Source organism: Lampetra planeri, chromosome 27, assembly GCF_965212315.1.
Source record: "Lampetra planeri chromosome 27, kcLamPlan1.2.h2, whole genome shotgun sequence".
Classification (NCBI taxonomy): domain Eukaryota; kingdom Metazoa; phylum Chordata; class Hyperoartia; order Petromyzontiformes; family Petromyzontidae; genus Lampetra; species Lampetra planeri.
This window is the reverse complement of record NC_136133.1, coordinates 5360280-5382562: the sequence shown is the minus strand read 5'-3', so window position 1 is coordinate 5382562 and position 22283 is coordinate 5360280. Positions and strand designations below refer to the sequence as shown.

The window sequence follows — 22283 nt, the reverse complement described above, 5'->3', positions numbered from 1 at the left end:
AGGCAGCATTCCTCTAGGACCCAGGCATTTAGTACGACACACATGCCTTGGTCAGTATTGGAGTGATCATAATACTCTGCACCACATTTAGAGGCAAAACTGGAAGGGGAAGACATAAGGCACGTCCTGCAGAGACGGCAAGGTAACACTACCCTACACTGCCCGAGTCTCCAGAGCCACACAAGCCATTGGTGTTGGGCACTCACTCCAATTCTCAGCAGTTTCTTATACATCTCAGAAAATACAATTCTGCTTTCCAAATGACATCATTTTGGGGCAGACCACATTGACACTGAAACACATGTATGCACAATTCAAGGTTCAAGGTCAGGTCTACCACAACATTGGCTTCGTGCTGCATCTTCCCAATGAGCAGTACAAGTTCCTGCAAGTTTACTGCATGGGAAACAGAGGAACAGGCAAAGCTGTAACAGAGCAATATTCCAGACCTAAATTTTTGATGTGGTCATGGTTCTACAGGACATATTGCATAAAAATAATCCCTATGTCAAGCTGTTCAAAACAGCCATTGAAAACATGACCAGAAAGTTGTCATCAGAGCAGACAGGACACCAGCTGGTGTGCATGAGCGCCAGTTTAATGTCCCGACTACAAATGAGGTTGCAATTCTCATAGTTGGCAATGAATTCCAGAATAGGGATATTGTTTTGCATAAGAGAACTCCTGCAGGTGCATATTCTTTCCAAAGAATTGCAGAGAGTGACCTCTGCAATATCTTCTGTTTCCCTTGGCGGAGGATGGCTACCACTTCCAGGAAATTGAAGGCCACAAGGTTACTGCCGTGAAATGTTATGCCTTTCGACTGATGGTAAGAGGACAAGAGTCAACCCGTTTGCTTCGATGTGGACCTCTCTTTCACCAGTTTGTCATTGATATGTACGCAACAAATGAAAGCAAGAGACTTCTATACAGTAAAACCTTGGATTGCGAGTAACTTGGTCTGCAAGTGTTTTGCAAGACGAGCAAATGTTTTTAATGAATATTAATTTGATAAACGAGCGAGATCTTGCAATACGAGTAGTACGTGTTTACGCTTTGTCTGCCGAGCGTCACGTGATCACAACTGATACACGAGTGCTTTGATATACGAGTGCTTTGGATTACAAGCACGTTTCTGGAACGAATTATGCTTGCAATACAAGGTTTTACTGTATTTCAAATTTTACCAGAACAACCTGCGGTTGGAGATTCATGAACACTTGAGAGATGCCATTGTCAATTATAGAAATCCAGAGAAGATTGGACAACCCATCCTCAACCCATCCTTTACGAGTGGTCCCAGATATATGAAAGAGAGGACCCAAGATGCCACGACAAATGTCAGAAACTATGCCACTCCAGATCTGTTTATAATCTTCACATGCAATCCATATTGGTCTGAAATAATATCAGAGTTCTTGCCTGATCAAAAGCCAGAAGATAGAAATGAACTGGAGGACAGAGTTTTCCATCAAACGAGTCCTAAAAGAAAGGTTCCCCTATCATGCTGCCAAGGAATCTGGATCCTCCAAAGCGCTGCAACGGGACTTGGCTCTGTGTGAAAAATCGACTTCCTCGTGTCATTGAGGAAACTAATGACAGGGTGTGCTAAAAAAGATGATGTCCTTATTCCTCGCCTACCACTCATTACAAATGATGTCCCTTATGAGTTAAAACGACTCCAGTTTCCTGTCCGGCTGTCCTTTGCAATGTCCATTAACAAGGCGCAAGGACAATCATTGCAAGTTGCACGAGTTGACCTGCTAACTTTAGGTTTCTCCCATGGGCAGTTACACAACACGCTCCAGGGTTGGTGCAAGCAGGAACCTTTTCATACTTGCGCCCAATGGAAAGACCAAAAATGCGGTTTACCCACAGGCCCTGCAATAACATCAAATACATTTGAATGGCCAGATAATACATTTTAGAAAGTAACTTCATGCAATATTTCTAAGATTTAATCATATTTCCTTTCCTCAATTTAGCTTCTGCCCCTTAATGTTGGCACCCACTAATTTATCCCGGGCAACGCTGGGTACCTCAGCTAGGAAATAAATAAACAAGCATTATTCCATATTAGTGAAATAAGTTTCGTGAAAATATCAAATTTACTAAACTTTTTTGTATACATTTTATTCAAGGGACTTTCTTACCGTAGCATACACAATGAGTTGAATGGTCGTCAGATTAAGTGCATCGAGTACTTCATACTTCAATGCTTTGACGAGGGAAATGTCTTCCTTGTAGGGCAATATAATGTTGAAATATTCGGCGCCAGGCTGTGGAATGAAAGACAGTGAACGTCATCAGATATGAGCTGCAAACAGATTACGTCAATCCGACCTCTGAAGTTAAACCCTTGTTTCCAAACACACCCTGTTGCTTCAACAGTCCTCAGCTGGACTAAGTGCTCCAAAAGTGCTGGATGGAATGCCCCTTAATTAATGTATGCGCGTTTCTGCTAATTTCGTTCCCCAGTCCACGTGCTAGTCCACACATTGGTAGAGCAGCTGCCACGCCGATGCCGTTTCGGATACCCCCCTGATTAGCTGAGCGATGCCAATTTTAGACACGTGGGGCCAATGTGATCGCCACAGCAAATGCATGTTCAGTAATACGTCTGATTTACGTCTCCCCCCTATTTTTACGTCGTTTTCGCAAAAATGCCATCGCTTTACTAATAATAACTAGCCTATAGCCCGTCCAAGGACGGGTTGATTGCAGTAAATCTGAAATATTCAATCTAAAGTAATGTTCCGCTCATGATTATTAATGAGGGGGTGCTCCATATGGAGTGACGTCACCAGCTCGTGATTATTAATTAGTTCTAGATTTGAAGCTTTCGTGACTGCAAGGATTCATACTCTTAGGTTTTTTCGGTAAAGTCACGTAGGTAAAAATCAATAATAAAATAAAAATAATAGAAATAAGAATAGAAATAAAATTATAAATCACGACGTTTCGGAGGCAACACAAGTCTCTGTCATCAGGTGGGACCGTCACAGCTAAATTTACTGTATCAAGTGAGGCAAAATTCCAAGAGACAAGCTCTTAAATACAAGTTAAGGGGGGAGGAGGGGGGAGGGGCTTATCTGAATGTGGTAGCCAATGAATGGAACATGTTGGGGGGCGTGGGCGGGGCTAAAAGAGAACAATAGGTGCACATGTTGTTTTACCCGGTGTTGGTTGACAATCCAAATATAAAAAAGAGTACTGTTAAACGCTGGGGATGTCAACACTCGGTAAAGTAGAATAGTACCTGTCAAATAAGATGGTCCAAATATGTGTAGTTAAATCTTTTTTGCATGGTTAATAACATCTTTCCAATGATTACTCAGTTTGTACCCATCATCACGGTTGAAGTTATGTCTGTGTTTGTATATCTGGATGGCTTCGTGTACAAACCTTTGATGGTAGCCAGAAGGTTTGCAGAGCACCTTGGTCTCGGAAAAGACAATATCATGAGAGCCCACAGCGTTGTAGCAATGATCGGCAATGGCGGATTATTAATTAGGGTGGGTGCTCCAGGTGGAATGATGTCACCCGCTTATTAATGAGGGGGGTGTGCCATGTGGGGTGACGTCACCCATGAGGGGGGGAGGGGCAGTGACGTCAACCGCTCATGATTATTAATGATCGCGTTGCGGAGTTAGCGTGACATCAGGGTCGCTTCAGTCCACACTTACGTCGCACGACGTTTCGGAGGCAACACAAGCTTCCTTCATCAGGTGTAAAAAAGGCACAGCAGGATGGGGGGGGGGGAGCCCGTCCTCCTTGGCTCCTCCCCCTCCTCTTACCCAATAACTCTCGCTACAGTTATTTTGCCGTGCCTTTTTAACACCTGATGAAGGAAGCTTGTGTTGCCTCCGAAACGTCGTGATTTAATTTAGTTGTTTTATTTTTTTTAATTTTATTTATTGTTTTACCTACGTAACTTTACCGAAAAAAACAAAGAGTAAGATTATCCAATGTATAGGTTTCCCTCACTTTACGTGGTAGATGCGTTTCAAAAACAAGGCACACAAAGTGAAATCGCACAACTTAAAATGCATTGCTCAAGATGGCGCATAGAGTACATATAATGTTGTCCCACGTCCGACCGAGTGAATTCAAACCGCATATAGCTAATTTCGGGTAGAAATATCACACAAACAGAACCCACATAAAGGGAGGAAAACCCGTATTGGAATGATTGTGGTCTTGTAAAATGAAGTATGGTGGATGAATTGGTGTTGCAGGTTGAGTGGTTTAATGTTCTGTTGTCTCGAACACAGAGTTATCTACTACAAGTGTCATACATTTAAATTTTGAATGTTGGTAATATATTATTGCCTTATCGCCTTACCACTGATTGATCCAAGGTGTATGTGATACGACTTGAAATATCCCCGTCCATTGCTGGTACAGGAAACGTCATTGGCACTGAAGAAAACTATAAGAATATGGTGTGAGAGGTTTCACTCATATGATATTGGTCATTTCAGCCAGGTGTATCGTGCCCAATGAGTTTTACACAGTTTTTACTTTAAACTATTCTCAACCAGGTTAACACGTAAAGTTTTCGCGACTAATATTATTCATAATGAAGGTTTTTTTGGGTTAGATTGCCTAAGTATAAATGTGTCACTATGAGACCTCCGTTACCAGTGGCAAAATATAGTAGTAGGTTTTTACCCTTTAAACTGGTACAAAACTGACACCTTTGCTTGTGTTGCGGTTATTGCAAACATGATGCCTTGTATAAAGGTGTCAGTTTTGTACCAGTTTAAAGGGTAAAAACCTACTCCTATATAAATGTGTCGTAACCCTCCACCACCCGACACAGCCAGTAAGATTTGTCACGTAAACAAAACGTGCCAATTAGTTACTAGTGTAGTGTCGTGTGTAATGTAGTGCATAGCGTAGTATACTACTTCAGCCCATTGGTGTGTTGGAGAGTAAATCACAACATTTACAATTTGAGTAGTACGACGTTTCTCTGGTAATTACATCCAGCACTATTCTGGCAAATTTATGTTTTGTCTCAATTAATTCAGGGTTCTCGGTCCAGTTTTGTAAACGATGGGATTTTGAAGTGACCCCAGAGGATGATAAACAGATATTAATAACGAAAATAGATTAAATATCAAAGTAAAAAAATAACAATTAAAATGTTTCAATGCCAGTGTTAAAGTAAATAAAATAACCCAATGTGTCCTGACTTTTGGACCACCCTGTATATAAAAGTATACAATGATGGAGTTATCTTAAAAAAGGTATCAATTTAGCATTGTCAAAGAATTATAGATATTATTGTCATTTTAGGTTTACCAATATATAATACTAGCAGTTGTACCCGTTCTTCGCACGGAAATTAATAGTTTAGTCCTAGTTTTAATTTTATTCAAGGAACGAATATAGATGATATAGTCGCGTTCACTTATAAATTCCAGACAGCATAAGCGGTGCAAATTTCATGACGTCAGTATAGTATGGGAGCTACCCACATACCAAATTTCAAGTTTGTAGCATGTTGAGAAGTATGCTAAACATTTTGAACACTCATATCTACAAATTTCCCTTATATCCCTTATATATGTAGTGGATTAACACGTGCCAGTGGGGGGGGGGGGGAATTATAAACACGTGTGGGTAATGGACAGTGGGGTCGTATTAGGACAAGCAGGTGCTGCTGGGGGGCAACGGGGGGCCGCGGGCGCGGGGCATGGGGGGGGGGGAGACGCTGGTTAATTAATTGGTCATTAATGAGGAGGGGGATAAATAGGGGAGCGTCAGAGTGAGATGGGGAGTTGTGCTGGGAGCTGGACGGAGATGGAGCGGAACTGAAGAAGAAGAAGAGATGTGAGATAGAATAGGCTAGCAGCGGAGCAGGAGAAAAAGTATAGGCTAGCAGTGGAACGGAGACGAGAGAGACAGTCGGAGTGAGACGGGCGAAGCAGAGAGGAGAGTTTGGGGAGAAAGAGACGGAGAGAGAGAGGGAGGGAACGGAGCGAGCGAGGCGAGTGGAGCGCGACGAGCGAGCGGAGAACGCGTTGGAGTCTTGGTGATTAAATGTGCGGAGTTTGAAAATAAAGTGACGACAGAAAATGAAGAAGATGTCCGCGTAAAGTTCAGCACTACATATACAGTATATCTAACTATTCCCTGATTTATAAATACAGATACTGAACCATGACGGGCTCTATTTGTGACATTGAGCTGTGCATCTTTGTGAAATGGAGAATGTGTTTTTGGGAAATGGCTCTTTTTAATTGAACTTTGCAAAGTAGCTCAAGTAACACAGCTGCTCTCAAAGTGCACAAATTTGTTTGAACTTTTTAAAAAACATTTAATGAGTTTTCTGATCAAAGAGTGCTGCTACGTCTTGTACTTACCTCGGAGATATGCCACATATAAGGAGTACCTTGAAATTCTGGGTCAAATTCATTGACATCGAGAATTTTTACTGCAATTCTAGCCTGAAAGTGTCAAAGTAGACAATTAGTATTTTTGAGGAAACAAGATTGATCAACAATAACTTGTATAACAACAAATGATTGTTACATTTTTCTTAACAAAAACAACTATTTTCTCAACAGCTAAAGTATGTTACACTGAAGACACTCAACATATTCTGATTTGAATAATTATTTTCTGAGCTCCCAGTTTTGTAAGAGAGCAAAATGTAAGGATCAATATACAGTAAAACAAAGGTATAAAACATACAGGGAAAGTGATTGAATTTGGCTTTATGGAAGCTTCAAAATGGGCATTATAATACATGTATGAATCTTCAAGGTATCCTGGCCACAATTTTGAACATCTTATATGGGCTCAGAAAACGCGAACGCATTCGTCAAACACTGCCTTAAAAGCAAACATATCTCAAGAAGGCCATTGCCCAAAACGCCACCTGTTATATATTTAACATATTAAGGCCACAGTGTTTCTGGCAAATGTGTTGAGTGTTTTGTTATTTGTGCTTATGCACCCCTACCAATGCAGTATCATATAATGTGTTATATTTTCTCAGTATTGTTGCTTTAGATGCTATACAAATCCAATGGCTATCAGTGTGCTCATTTTAAATCGCGTCTTAAAACTCACCTGTTTGTACAGGCTTTCCCCGTAACTTAAAATTTGAAAACCTATTTTGTCGCCTGATTGGATTGCTCTGTAATGATTATTATTCACTCCCCTCAAAGTTCTTCACTTCATTGGGATTTAGAGTGTAGTCATTGATATTGTTATTATCAGCTTTCTATTTCACTTAAATGTCATCTATATTTAAAAATGATAGGATCTTCAAAATATAGTTGCCATCTGGTCTTAGGTCTTCCGCTTGGTCGCCAACCTCATTCCAAATGCTATCTCGTTCACCAGCTCCCATCCATCCTACACAAATTTCCTAACCCAGCAAAAACTCATTTGCCTGATTATATCTATAATACTTAAATGCCATGTTCCCTTCATTACATATACTGTCTTGCCAATTATTTCCTAGCATCTGTGTCAGAAATATATCCTAAAATGCCTACAACTCTTTTTTGAGATACTTCATTCAGGTCCAGCCCCGAGCACTCCTGCCTCAAATATCCCATTTTTTACAACGACTCATCTCCTATCTCGTCTTCCAAAGTGGTTTTCAAGGCCCATTAAAAACCTGCGCCCAAGCCACTGATGTTAACCATGGGTAGGAATCGAACTCAGGTAACGCTATTCATAGCTCTGTGCGCTAACCACTAATCCACCACGTCCTACACTGCACACCAACGACATTACTACAGCTCTTGTGCCTGGCTACGTGCACTATGAACAGTGCCGGATGATCCTAGTAGCAAAAGTAGCTACATATGCTACGGGCCCCGCACTTTCAAGGGCCCCGCGCTAAATGCTTTGCTATCAATTCCGGTTCAGAGATTCTGCACTTGCTCTATTACTATAGTACTATACCGCCTTCAACTTTTATGAACGACTGGGTGTTTGAGGTTAGCGATTTGTCGTATTATCTGGCTGTATAGCAAATGAAAAAATACAAATAACTTTACTATGCAACTTAAAAATTTGTGTTTTAATATTTACGTGTTTTTTTATTTATTTAGGGCCCCTTTATAACACATGCTACAGATCCCGCACCAGCTTAGTCCGGCACTGACTATGAGGCCATGTAAAGTGAGACCACAGGATAGGCCCAGGTTTTACAAGCCAATTGACTGAGAAGAGAGCAGATGCAAACACTGCATTACCGGATATGTCATCTTACTCTGCTTTAGTGGATCGACACTTTAGTCGTTGTGAGTGTCCCTCCTCTGCCCTTCTTGGCCTGTAGAATTTTTCATGAGCCCTCTCTCCAGAAGGTAATCTTGACACCACTGGCACCTATCATTGGTAAGTCAATCCAGCTCCAAAACCGTGCAGCGCTAATGTTGGCCCTTCTAGTCGGTCAAACAAAAGGTCCTTTGCAATGTAGTGACTGGGCATGTGGTGCCCTTGATTCAACACTGCAGACATTACAACTGTGATCACTGCATATATTGTTCATCTGTGATGTAGGTATGTAAAATATCTTACCTGATTTATTAATCCATTAAATTCACATGTCAACCTGAGAATAGCAGTCTCTCCCAGTGTCTGTTTTAATTGTAAAAAAAGAGAAATAGCAGTTTAATGCAACCGATGTATTAAGTTAAACAATGTAATTTAAAATAATATGAATTGTCAGGTGGCTGGGTGCCTCCAATGTCACAGTCTTCTTCTTCAGCTCAGCTTGCACCACTTAAATTCATGATTTTAAGCCAGCTAGCCACGTGTGATTAACCTACGTTCTGAAGTGCAGTGAGTTGATGGTCTAAGCATAGTTACCAATGATTACAATATAAACCATTAATCCTCTGTGAGTTGGGTGGGTGGCATTCTTTAAGCCTGTAAGCTGCTATGTACCGCAATGTTACTCCAAAAATCCTATGTAAAACTTTGCATATTTTCATGAGATTTTAGCCGTGCCACTCCGATAATCTACAAAAATTAGTTTGCCTTGTCGCGCTAAAAATATAAATTATTCCGAAGGTAGTGTCTCACGAATTTAAGGAGGAATTAGCCTCTTTAAACTGCGACTTTAACGTGGATGAAAGTTTTGAGCCACCCTCCAAAACAAATACAAAATCCGTATAAATTCATTGAGTCTAGGGGTTTCCTCCTGGTGCATTATGGGAATTGCTGTGAACCGTGGGGTCGCCGCTCCATTGGGGTATTAGAATAACAATTGTCTCCTGTAATCCTGATATTTATCATGGATTAATGGGGCTACAAGTCAATGTGTACTTCCCTTATAATTCGTAATTTATTTTGCGAATTAATGGGATCGTGCGGCTCTTTCCACCAGAAATCCGTGGCACATCGCACAGGTGTGAAGATGTGGAAAAGTTGTTGCGGATTTCCAGTCTAACCTCCATTGTGCGCCGCATATTATAGGATCCCGTGATACGGTCGACCTGTAGCGACGCAAATGCTTGGAGACCGGCAGTATTCTAAAGCGGTTTGGTGCATGTGCATTAACAGATTTTAAGCTGCAGTAATGTTTGTGACTGTGATTACCTCTCTGTCCAAGGCTGTTTGATCAGCCACTAGCAGCTGTTTACCTTGCAATTTGAAAATATTATTTGGTATCAAGGTTAAAACAATTCCTGGTATATTTCCTTCAACAGGTATGTTGAAAAATGATGAATTGTTTATTGAATTTTCAGTGACTTCTGCATTAAATATCGTTGAATTAATTGTATAGTTAAAATCGCAGGGAGCTGATGGAGAAATACAAAAACAGCATAGAGTTAGCATCACGTAAGAATGCATTTTACAATCGAGCAAGAATTTACAGAACACAGCAATGATAATTGAGTAACAGCAGTATCGCGAACCAATCAAAATCACACGATCGTGGTAAAGGATTAACACTTAACTTTTTATCTACACGTTTATTTTGTTGTAACAAAGAGGAGTCTTACCTGCATCCGTATATTCTGAAAAACAAAAAATAAAATTAGAATTTGTTTATTTGAAACTAAACATTCATGCTCTTATATAAGCGCACAACTTTATCCATCTGTGATGAACGCTGCACTTTCCGTCGTTTCATGCAGGGGGCGCTGCAAACCTACGCGCCCCCTGCATGAACAACGGAGTCGCAGGGACAGACGTTCGATTACGTTGGAATCGATCTGCAGACGGCGATATTCTCGCACGGCCAGCAGCTCTATGTCGCTTTATCTCGATCCCGCAATCCTAAACAGGTAAATTTCCACATCGAACCGAACCCCCAGCAAGGGCATCTACTTAACGACGAGAGAAAATTCACACAAAATGTCGTTTTCAATGAAGTCTTCCAGATGTAACATGATATAAGCTTTGAATGGAGAAATGAAATAATCTAATTGAAAACATAATACAATTCAAAGATGTTTCATTTCAAAACTTCAAAACGAAGCATCGGGTGCTTGCGTGAATGCGTCATTCACCTGCCCAGAGCATTAAAGAAAATAGAAGACAGAGGACCAACGGGCGGAGTGCCATTTTGTTTGGGAGGGTCCCACCAGCGTCTTTGCAACTTGTCAGCCAAAGACACCTGGGAAGAGAGGGCATCACCTTTTAGCAATAAAAACACCAGGTGACCACACGTCACAATGAGTTACTTGTTCCATACCACAGACACTGAGAGCAGGCCCGACAGCCTACAATGCAAAGTGGCCAGCAACCAAGAGCTATTGTGTAAATAGCACGTCAGTTACGAACTGACGCATTGGACTGTGGAATTGAGGGAGATCATAGGAGTTGAGCGAAGGAGAGATCATGGAAACGAGTTTCAAAGTCAAGCAGTGCAAGGAGAGAATGGCGCAAAGAAACGTGCCCTCCTGCAATGTGGATTAGAGGGAACAGCAAGTTTGTTGAAATTCATCTTTGACATTGGTTGGACGTATCGAGGCATGACGTTTCTGGGGAAATGACTGCGCAGTAGCGATGACAGAATTACAAAGATGCAATTGAAATACGGTGAGAAAGTGACCGGAGGTTAACACAAGATAATCAACTAGCTGGGTAGTTTTATGTTGAATCACATCTGCAAAGTCACGTATGAACTAGAAACTTGAGCTTCATACAGCAGTACTGATTTGAAGCTTTTGCGACTGCAGGAATCTATACTCTTTTGTTCTTTTGGTAAAGTCACTTAGGTATAAAATACAATAAATCACGACGTTTCGATCGCAACACAAGCGACCATCATCAGGCGGAACCGATACAGCAGGACAACTGCTGATTTAGGAGAAAGATCTGCTAACAACAAGAGCTTATAAAGGGTTTTGGTGGACTCTAGCTCCGCCCACTTACCCCTGGGGTTGAACCCACCGAAACCCTCTACAAGCTCTTGTTGTTAGCAGATCTTTCTCCTAAATCAGCAGTTGTCCTGCCATATCGGTTCCGCCTGATGACGGTCGCTTGTGTTGCGATCGAAACGTCGTGATTTATTTTATTTTTACCTACGTGACTTTACCAAAAGAACCAAAGAGTAAGCAGTACTAACCGTTGTATGAAACTGTTCAAAAGTGAATTGAGCCAAAGTAGACTGACTGAAACCCCCTGATTCGATCGATATCCACGATTAGACTCTCAGAACCTGGCTGCCCTTGTGAGCTGGTTTACCACCTTTTGGGCCACCATCTTATTAATTTACAAGGTGCAGTACTCATATGATGCGGTACACATTGATATCAATATGAGTTCATTTGATGTGAGACGTGGTAATGGATATGTTACATGGACAAATTATACGATAAAATATCGTGCAATATGAATCCTTTTACGGAGCTCTCAAGTTGATACTGCTAATGTGTAAGACAGCCCAGAGGTTACGTCTTCCCCTTTTTACGTCCTTTCACAAATGGGTCGTCGCTTTATTATGAACACCGCTACCCGATTTGCGTCACCTCAAGCCACACTTACGTCGCTGACAGCACCACCATCCTCTCTCGTATCTGCCGCCTTTCACTCCGCCTTCGCCTCCACCTACCCTCTAAACCGCTTTTATTGACGTTGTTTAAAAATTCGTCATCGCACCTTTCAGGTACGCATCCCCGACGTAAATCGGGGTATTACCGTATTTGTTTTAGCCCCCTCCACCCGCCCAACCTCCGCTGTCGGGTTGGAGCGTGGCAAGATGGGGAAGGGAATGGGGCCGATGCTGATTCTTTTCCCAAATTGAGACCTGATTGAAACGTCACCAGGGAGGAGAGCAGGTTGTTGTGGTAAGCGTGTGCTGTTACCACGCTTGCAATCTGTATTATGCTTTGGTTGCTTACTACATAACTATTAATACACCTCGCAGATGTGTGACGTTCAGCACAGTTTCTGTCAGAGGGTCATGCTCATTGCGTGACACTTGAGAGCTCTGCTGTTATTGGGAAGAAAACAATACTCTCCTTTTATCTTTAATCGCGTGTTTGCAATATTATGGATAATAAGAAGGCCTGATTGATGACCCTTATTAACGAGGTAAGATCCAATTGAGACTACTAGGATGACTTAAGTATCAAAAGCCACTGATATGTTAAGAAAACGAAAGCTTTTCTTTCACTTATTTTACTCCAACGTAATTTCCGCTGCGTGGAAAATGTTTGGGCTTGCCACACACGGCAGCATATTGAGGTTCTACGTAATAACTCGTTTACTATTCCAATAACACCTCAGTCCAAATTTAACACTGACCATAATGTGCCCCTGTAAATGTAAGTTTATCAAAGGCACGCCGTGTGCAGTTAGCCTTACGCACAACCTTCCAGAATGTTCTCACCACAAACCTAAATTCTAGGCCTAACCCTAATTCCTCTTATTTGTGTCAAATTGTAAAACAGTGAATGCACTGTGCATATTTATATCATTTCGTCATTTTATTACACCCACTAACCTCTGGTCGACCATGATTAGGATTATAATTTGTACAATGCTAGCAAAATGCATGGGAAGTGTCGTCATTTTTTCAGTGGTATGCGGCCATTTTAACTCTTAACTCCGACGAAAGTAATTCGTTGTTATCCGTAATTATTTCAGCACGACGAGGTGTAATGAGCGATCACACATTCCTCTTCTAACAAAAACAATATCGATAGGCTGGTGCTGTGACAGACCGCTTGTCTCACAAATCCCGATGTGATGGGCCGAATAGGTCCATCATCCAGCCAGAAAAGACAAAATAGGTACCACTTTGTGGGAAGCCAACAGTTGCTTGGCTTATATATAAATAAAATTGCACCTGCCATAGGAATGTGGAATTTCACCACTGGTGAAATGGGCGCTATTTGTAAATGGGAACTGCACAACTACGCAAGATGAGGCCCTGACAGTAAAAATCCAACCTATAAACAGGGATATCTTGTCACTTCTCTTATCCGCCAATTTGTGGAACAAGGGAGTTATCCGGTTATATGGACAATGGGTTAATCGTGCACCCCGATGACAAAAAAACGGTATTGTGGGTAAAGCTAAATGTGGATAGAAGGGGTTTTCTGATCGTACATAATTGTTGCATAATATTGTAAATAGATGATAACGGACAGTTGTAGATCTGGGATTAAAATCAATATTGGACGGCAGACGTCATGCCCAAAAATTAAAACAAATATTGTCCTTCCCCCCGCACCTCCAATTAGCACGGTTGGCTACGTACAATGCGAAATAATTTCAACATACATACATACAATATATATTCACCAATGTGACAGACACGTAACATTGTTAATAAATTAATGCATTTCAGTGTACACGACGTACATTGAGCCAACCAACGCCGTTAGCTATTTTAGCACACGACTACCACCCCTTGCTGTTGCGTTGCGCTTTTAGGTTGATAACAAGTCATTCGTAAAAAAGAAAACGTGTAAAGATACGATACAAATATAGCTGTCGATATGAAGTATAATTTTCTCGCGTTATGACATCAAATATAGAGTGATTACTGAAGAGACTCACCTCGAGTGAATTTGACGATATTATCCAAATAGCTTCTTTCAGTAAAGTCCGTCTTCACAGCGTATAGAGAAATGGGCCTTGTGGCACAAGGAAGTAAATTTTAAAGCTCTTTGAAGCAGATGGTTAACGGTTAACTGATAGCTTTTGGGTTCAAGAGTACTAAGGTCGGATTTACAACTTTGAGCGGTGTGCCGTTTCATAGTAATAATTAACCATATTGAAAGATATCCGGTTGTTTCACACCCCGGGCTTACCGGATGACAAGGACCTCTGCACAGGCTTGTCTGTGTGAGAGCTGCTTTGTGTGAAGAATGGCAGACCGCGTTGAATGGAATCCCAAGCAATGGACATTTACTGACCAGTTGAAAATAGCCGTAAATATCAGTGGCAACAGAACCACTGAGCGTCCCACCTTCTATCGAGTGTTGGACATCTCTACGGTTTGTGGACAGCCAGTAGTGGAAGCACGATAATTCCTGTGATGTGGCCTGTGATCTGAATAGTGAATACAACTACAACCTCCTGTCAAGTTGTTAATCATGCGCACAAACTCTTTGGGATGACGCTCATTAACTAAGTAAAACTTCACCAAGATCTGTTACTGAAAGTATCACATACATTATGCACGATACGTTATGACAACACGTTTAATTTGTGAAAGGAATGAAAACAAGCAACCCACGATTGATATTTGCGTCTCCCCAAATCAATGTTTAACAATGAAATCAGTCCACAAACTGAGACTTAACTCCTACACTAATAGCATGTATGTTCAATATTTATTGATGTCAAAGTTCCATAAACATACGTTTTGAGAGGAAAAGTAATTTGTTGACAGCCAAGTTAAAGCCGTCGTGACTGAATGATTTGCTACTATATTTGAAGGTATTGGCTCAGCACATTCTGAATGCTGTAGGTTCTGAAATAGCCGAAGCGATATGCCAAAGAGGATTCACAAATATGTCATCAATCAGGAGCTGCTGCTGCTGAAAATGGCCAAAATAATTCTGCTTCCTCTTCTGTTCTTAAACTTAAGATGAAAAAAATTCAGGAGAATGCCCATTTACATCAGCAGACATCATCGTCTGAAGTTGGTGAAATGTTGATATATTTTGTGTTCATCAGAATTTTTTTTTACTCGATTGCATAAGCATATTAAGCATTACTTTTTGGTTCTTTCGGTAAAGTCACGTAGGTAGAAAAAATAATAGATCACGACGTTTCAATCGCAACGCAAGCAATCGTCATCCGCCTGATGACGCCTGATGACGATTGCTTACGTTACGATCGAAACGTCGTGATCTATTATTTTTTCTACCTACGTGACTTTACCGATTGAACCAAAGAGTATGGATTCTTGAAGTCACGAAAGCTTCAAATCAATATTAAGCATTGTTCACAATGCTTGGAGGAGACAATGGAGTGGAGGTGTACAATACAAATCATGACTTATTTGTAGGTTTTAATCGTGGGCTGAAGGGAGAAGGGTGTTTAGGCGTTAATAGAAGGATGAGGTTGCAGGAGTTCTGCATGGACGAATGTGTGGCAGAATGTGTGGACTGACAGGGGTGTATTAAGCGGGCGTGACTTATGATGCGTTGACGGAGTCTTAATTAAGGGAGTGAACCGCGACATTTTACAGCAAAATGCCAGTGAGCCCACGAGGTGGTGAGATGTTAACTCTCTTACTTGGTATGCAGGAGCATCGTGGCTACCATATTTGGAGTTCGCTTGCTCGCGTGGATCTTTCTCCAGGCCCTACGATTTTTCCCTGCACATTTCGAAAAGCATGCGTTTAGAGTATTTGGCTGCTATAAATTTCGACGTGATGATAAGCCATTTCGCTGGGCTATCACTTGTGGCCAAGTGGCTTCTGAAAAAAGAGCTATATAGCTCGGTGGGCCTTACCTTTATGAAATAAAAAATGGTTTAGTTTTAATACCACGACAAAACACACAGGCTCGGTTCTAGAGAGGATGTACTATAATGCAACAAACATTCCCGTCTTTGGCTTAGCACTCAACTTGCAGAGGTGGTCAAGGGTTCACAAACTACTCACACGAGCCTTTGTCAAAGTCTACACTGGAGAGAGATTGTATGGCAATACCCTGTGATTAAACAAGCAGAATAAATTGCCTGATTAAAGACTGTTGACTTAACTGGTACAGTATTAAAAAAAATTGTTTAAACATACAACCTTTAATCTGAGTTATCCCAAACAAATATTGCCATTGATATAGTGTTCACGCGATAACTTACGTTAATGATCAGTTTTAATTAAAATACATGTTTTCTTAAGGGAGCGGTGGCGCAGTGGTTAACCCATTGTGATACGAACCTAGCAAACCGAATCATTTTTTTCCACGGCTGTCATCAGTGGCAAGAGATATCTGAACCGGTCCTGCTGCCGGCCCCCTTTCACCAACCCCCATTGACCAGCATGGTGAAGTATGGCCAAATTATCCCCATGACCGGCAACTGTGTTGGGAGGCAATCATCCACCAGTGGATTTACAGATCCGCTAGTGGATGATTCCCTGCAACTCGTTGGTGAATGGACCCCAGTCCCTCACGGATTCCCTGGAACTCGTTGATGAATGGGTCCAAGTCCCTCACGAATTCCCTGCTTCTCGTTGGTGAATGGGCCCCAGTCCCTCACGGATTCCCTGCTTCTCGTTGGTGAATGGGTCCAAGTCCCTCACGAATTCCCTGCTTCTCGTTGGTGAATGGGCCCCAGTCCCTCACGGATTCCCTGCTTCTCGTTGGTGAATGGGCCCCAGTCCCTCACGGATTCCCTGCTTCTCGTTGGTGAATGGGCCCTAGTCCCTCACGAATTCCCTGCTTCTCGTTGGTGAATGGGCCCAAGTCCCTCACGGATTCCCTGGAACTCGTTGATGAATGGGTCCAAGTCCCTCACGAATTCCCTGCTTCTCGTTGGTGAATGGGCCCCAGTCCCTCACGGATTCCCTGCTTCTCGTTGGTGAATGGGCCCCAGTCCCTCACGGATTCCCTGCTTCTCGTTGGTGAATGGGTCCAAGTCCCTCACGAATTCCCTGCTTCTCGTTGGTGAATGGGCCCCAGTCCCTCACGGATTCCCTGGAACTCGTTGGTGAATGGGTCCAAGTCCCTCACGGATTCCCTGCTTCTCGTTGGTGAATGGGCCCTAGTCCCTCACGAATTCCCTGCTTCTCGTTGGTGAATGGGCCCAAGTCCCTCACGGATTCCCTGCAACTCGTTGGTGAATGGGCCCTAGTCCCTCACGGATTCCCTGCAACTCGTTGGTGAATGGGCCCTAGTCCCTCACGGATTCCCTGCAACTCGTTGGTGAATGGGCCCTAGTCCCTCACGGATTCCCTGCTACTCGTTGGTGAATGGGCCCAAGTCCCTCACGGATTCCATGGTACGCGTTGGTGAATGGGCCCCAGTCCCTCACGGATTCCGTGGAACTCGTTGGTGAATGAGCCCCAGTCCCTCACGGATTCCCTGCAACTCGTTGGTGAATGGGCCCCAGTCCCTCACGGATTCCCTGCAACTCGTTGGTGAATGGGCCCCAGTCCCTCACGGATTCCCTGCAACTCGTTGGTGAATGGGCCCCAGTCCCTCACGGATTCCCTGCAACTCGTTGGTGAATGGGCCCCAGTCCCTCACGGATTCCCTGCAACTCGTTGGTGAATAGTCCCCAGTCCCTCACGGATTCCCTGGTACTCGTTGGTGAATGGGATCAAGTCCCTCACGGATTCCCTGGTACTCGTTGGTGAATGGGCCCTAGTCCCTCACGGATTCCCTGCTACTCGTTGGTGAATTGGCCCCAGTCCCTCACGGATTCCCTGGAACTCGTTGATGAATGGGTCCAAGTCCCTCACGAATTCCCTGCTTCTCGTTGGTGAATTGGCCCCAGTCCCTCACGGATTCCCTGGTTCTGGTTGGTGAATGGGCCCCAGTCCCTCACGGTTTCCCTGCAACTCGTTGGTGAATGGGCCCCAGTCCCTCACGAATTCCCTGGAACTCGTTGATGAATGGGTCCAAGTCCCTCACGAATTCCCTGCTTCTCGTTGGTGAATGGGCCCCAGTCCCTCACGGATTCCCTGCTTCTCGTTGGTGAATGGGCCCTAGTCCCTCACGGATTCCCTGCTACTCGTTGGTGAATGGGCCCAAGTCCCTCACGGATTCCATGGTACGCGTTGGTGAATGGGCCCCAGTCCCTCACGGATTCCGTGGAACTCGTTGGTGAATGGGCCCCAGTCCCTCACGGTTTCCCTGCAACTCGTTGGTGAATGGGCCCCAGTCCCTCACGGATTCCCTGCAACTCGTTGGTGAATGGGCCCCAGTCCCTCACGGATTCCCTGCAACTCGTTGGTGAATGGGCCCCAGTCCCTCACGGAGTCCCTGCAACTCGTTGGTGAATGGGCCCCAGTCCCTCACGGATTCCCTGCAACTCGTTGGTGAATGGGCCCCAGTCCCTCACGGATTCCCTGCAACTCGTTGGTGAATAGTCCCCAGTCCCTCACGGATTCCCTGCAACTCGTTGGTGAATGGGCCCCAGTCCCTCACGGATTCCCTGCAACTCGTTGGTGAATAGTCCCCAGTCCCTCACGGATTCCCTGGTACTCGTTGGTGAATGGGATCAAGTCCCTCACAGATTCCCTGGTACTCGTTGGTGAATAGGCCCAAGTCCCTCACGGTTTTCATGGTCTTCGTTGGTGAATGGGCCCAAATTTCCTCACGGATTCTCTGGTAGTCGTTAATGAATCTGCCCCAGTCCCTCACGGATTCCCTGGTCTCCCTACCGCCCTCACCCCGGTTGTGCCGCTGGACGGGAGGTGGCGAGCGGGGCTTGACGATAATCATGGGCGTCATGACTCCGTCACGCCACGCAGGCGTCCGAGCCTTGTCAGAGAGAGTTTCTCGCCCTCGGGGAGGCTTCCAGAGGATGCGGGGTGGACGTTCTGCCAGTTTTCAAAGGGGAACCGAATAAATGTATTAAATTAATGGAAAAAAACAACTCAACTCAATGCTACACTACAATAGTAATCACCAGTTGATTCATCGACTTACCTCGACTCATCGACCCAGCGTATCGATCTAACCATAGTCCTATCGATATTCGCAGAGAGCCTGATATGGCTCGCTTGGCAGTACTGTACGGTACATTGATTTGCAAAAGAAAAACAACAACCACTGAACACTAGACTACAATAGTAATTCCGAGTTGATTCATCGATTGCCTCGACTCAGCGTATCGATCTAACCATAGTCCTACCGATCCGCGCAGAGAGCCGGGTGTGACCCGCTTGGCAGCTCAGTAATTGTCTTCGTCATCTTTTTTGGGGCCATAACCAACCGGGGTCGACAAACCAAAATAGTCAGAAGAGACGTCTTTCCACCCCGCCCCCCTCTCTCTCACAAATGAAATTCGGTAAAACAAGAAAAAAATTCCCATCCCCATCTCAAACATTCACACGTGGTGAATACGAGACGGTGAAAAAACTTCCTTTAAAAGAGACCGCCTGCAATGACGTTCCCAACATCTCCGTAGCTAACAACAGCAACAGCAGCTGAAGCAAGTTGCAAACCTGTCAACCCCTTACATTATTAGTCTGTAAAATGTCTCTATTGTGGTAGTCTGTAACAAGGTAGGGCCCTCCCTTATTACAGACTAATTCAGACCTCATTGGTCACTTCATAATAAAGGGCAATCAGTAAAAAAATGTGTCACGTTGACAAAAATAAAAAACTACGTACTCAAATTGTAAATGTTGTGGATTCACTCTTCAACTCACCGGTGGGCTAAAGTAGTGAACCATTTGTCTTTTGTCAACGTGACACATTTTTTTATAAATTGGCCGTGTCGGATGGTGGAGGGTTGCGACACATTTATAACAACACGATCTAACCCAAAACCTGTATTATGATAAATACTGGTCGCGCAAGCCTGCGTGTTAAACTCATTGGTCACCCCTTATAAATCTCAACGTTCATCCCTACAAAGTCCCATCATCACAAGGGAGAAACACGCCGTATGGACCTGAAAACTCAATTTCCCTGTACAAGAATACGGGTAAACCACATGGATTGACGCGGTATGCAGTTGTTTCAGTCGTGTTTCTTTTTTGATTATGTGAAGATGTTAAGTCGAGCCCACAGTGCCTGACCATAGGTAGGGTCAAGAGCAGATACGGAAACCCGAGGTGGTAAAGCGTTAGTCATACCAACTCCTTTATTACGGCGCATAAAAGCTACAACCACAAACACTCAATGGTACCTGTGTACCGGAATTTTGTACCACGAAGCTTACTGTACCCCCCAGTTTCTCATGCCTTAACCTGGCCTATGGAGCCACCATGGACGTCACGGCGGCTAGGAGATGTTAACTACCTCGCCTGGTTTGCAGGAGGTCGGTGGGTTCGATCCCGATCCTGACGCCTGCTGCTGTATATTTGAAGTTTGAATGTCTCTCTCTCTCTCATCATCGTCACGGTGGCTAGGAGATGTTAACTACCTCGCCTGGTTTGCAGGAGGTCGGTGGGTTCGATCCCGATCCTGACGCCTGCTGCTGTATATTTGAAGTTTGAATGTCTCTCTCTCTCTCATCATCGTCACGGTGGCTAGGAGATGTTAACTACCTCGCCTGGTTTGCAGGAGGTCGGTGGGTTCGGTCCCGATCCTGACGCCTGCTGCTGTATATTTGAAGTTTGAATGTCTCTCTCTCTCATCATCGTCACGGTGGCTAGGAGATGTTAACTACCTCGCCTGGTTTGCAGGAGGTCGGTGGGTTCGATCCCGATCCTGACGCCTGCTGCTGTATATTTGAAGTTTGAATGTCTCTCTCTCTCATCATCATCACGGTGGCTAGGAGATGTTAACTACCTCGCCTGGTTTGCAGGAGGTCGTGGGTTGGACCCCGACCCTGACGCCTGCTGCTGTATATTTGGAGTTTGAATGTCTCTCTCTCTCATCATCATCACGGTGGCTAGGAGATGTTAACTACCTCGCCTGGTTTGCAGGAGGTCGGTGGGTTCGATCCCGATCCTGACGCCTGCTGCTGCTGTATATTTGAAGTTTGAATGTCTCTCTCTCTCATCATCGTCACGGTGGCTAGGAGATGTTAACTACCTCGCCTGGTTTGCAGGAGGTCGGTGGGTTCGATCCCGATCCTGACGCCTGCTGCTGTATATTTGAAGTTTGAATGTCTCTCTCTCTCATCATCGTCACGGTGGCTAGGAGATGTTAACTACCTCGCCTGGTTTGCAGGAGGTCGGTGGGTTCGATCCCGATCCTGACGCCTGCTGCTGTATATTTGAAGTTTGAATGTCTCTCTCTCTCATCATCATCACGGTGGCTAGGAGATGTTAACTACCTCGCCTGGTTTGCAGGAGGTCGTGGGTTGGACCCCGACCCTGACGCCTGCTGCTGTATATTTGGAGTTTGAATGTCTCTCTCTCTCATCATCATCACGGTGGCTAGGAGATGTTAACTACCTCGCCTGGTTTGCAGGAGGTCGGTGGGTTCGATCCCGATCCTGACGCCTGCCGCTGTATATTTGGAGTTTGCGTCTCTCTCTCTCCCCCTCGTGGTAGCGTGGATGTTTTTTTCCGGCTCCTCCGGTTTTCCCCCTCCACATTTAGAATCAACGTGATAAGCAGCTTCATCGAGCTATCATTTGTGGCCAGGTCGCTTCTGAAAAGGAGCTATAATACTGCTCAGTGGGCCCTTACCTGGTAAAATATATATTTTTATTTTTATAATTTTAAATGCCCAGGTTTGGAGGCGTGGACATGTGAGAGAGTGTCCAGCAGGTGGCGTGAGATTAACCGCGGACGAAACGACGGTCATCGTGTGGAGGTTACGGATGGAAAAGGAGAAGCCCCGTGGTCACGTTGGATGACTGAGGCTTGAGACAAAGTACTGTTTTTTTTAATTTAAAGCTTTCATGACTGCAGGGATTCATATTCTTGTTGCAGTCGAAACGTCGTGAGAATTTTTTTTGTTTTATAATTGTATTATTTTATTATTTCCCTTCTACGTGACTTTACCGAAAGAACCAAGAATACAAAGTACTGTGTTTCATCGCGTAAATATATAAATGCGTCGTTAAACCCACCACCACCCGACACGGCGAATTAGTAAGGTTTGTCACGTAAACAAAACATGCAAATTCGTTACTAGTACAGCACACCGGTGTGTTGGAGAGCAAAACCACGACATTTAAAAGTGTTGTCATCACACCTACGCCTCTATTTAAGGAACGAAACAGGAGAATTTCTCCACAAATCTGGCTGTCGCCTGATGAAG

At 43.9% G+C, this 22283-nt stretch overlaps 1 protein-coding gene across 48 annotated transcripts in view; it reads right to left on the bottom strand.

Moving 5' to 3' along the window:
- LOC144728057 (cadherin-related family member 5-like) overlaps window positions 1–14135 on the bottom strand; it is a 48359-nt gene extending 34224 nt beyond the window's left edge. For 47 of the 48 annotated variants that reach the window (XM_078607291.1, XM_078607296.1, XM_078607295.1 and 44 more), the window contains exons 1-8: window positions 13993–14135; window positions 10491–10597; window positions 9981–9995; window positions 9574–9776; window positions 8551–8610; window positions 6375–6458; window positions 4346–4432; window positions 2154–2279 (exon numbers count right to left, since the gene is read on the bottom strand). In XM_078607291.1, coding sequence (XP_078463417.1) covers window positions 2154–2279; window positions 4346–4432; window positions 6375–6458; window positions 8551–8610; window positions 9574–9776; window positions 9981–9995; window positions 10491–10545 — 630 coding nt within the window. In that variant the 5' untranslated portion in view covers window positions 10546–10597; window positions 13993–14135. The remainder of the gene's footprint in view (window positions 1–2153; window positions 2280–4345; window positions 4433–6374; window positions 6459–8550; window positions 8611–9573; window positions 9777–9980; window positions 9996–10490; window positions 10598–13992) is intronic. The other variant, XM_078607297.1, reaches the window with a different exon arrangement.
- Between the last annotated feature and the right edge of the window lie 8148 nt (window positions 14136–22283).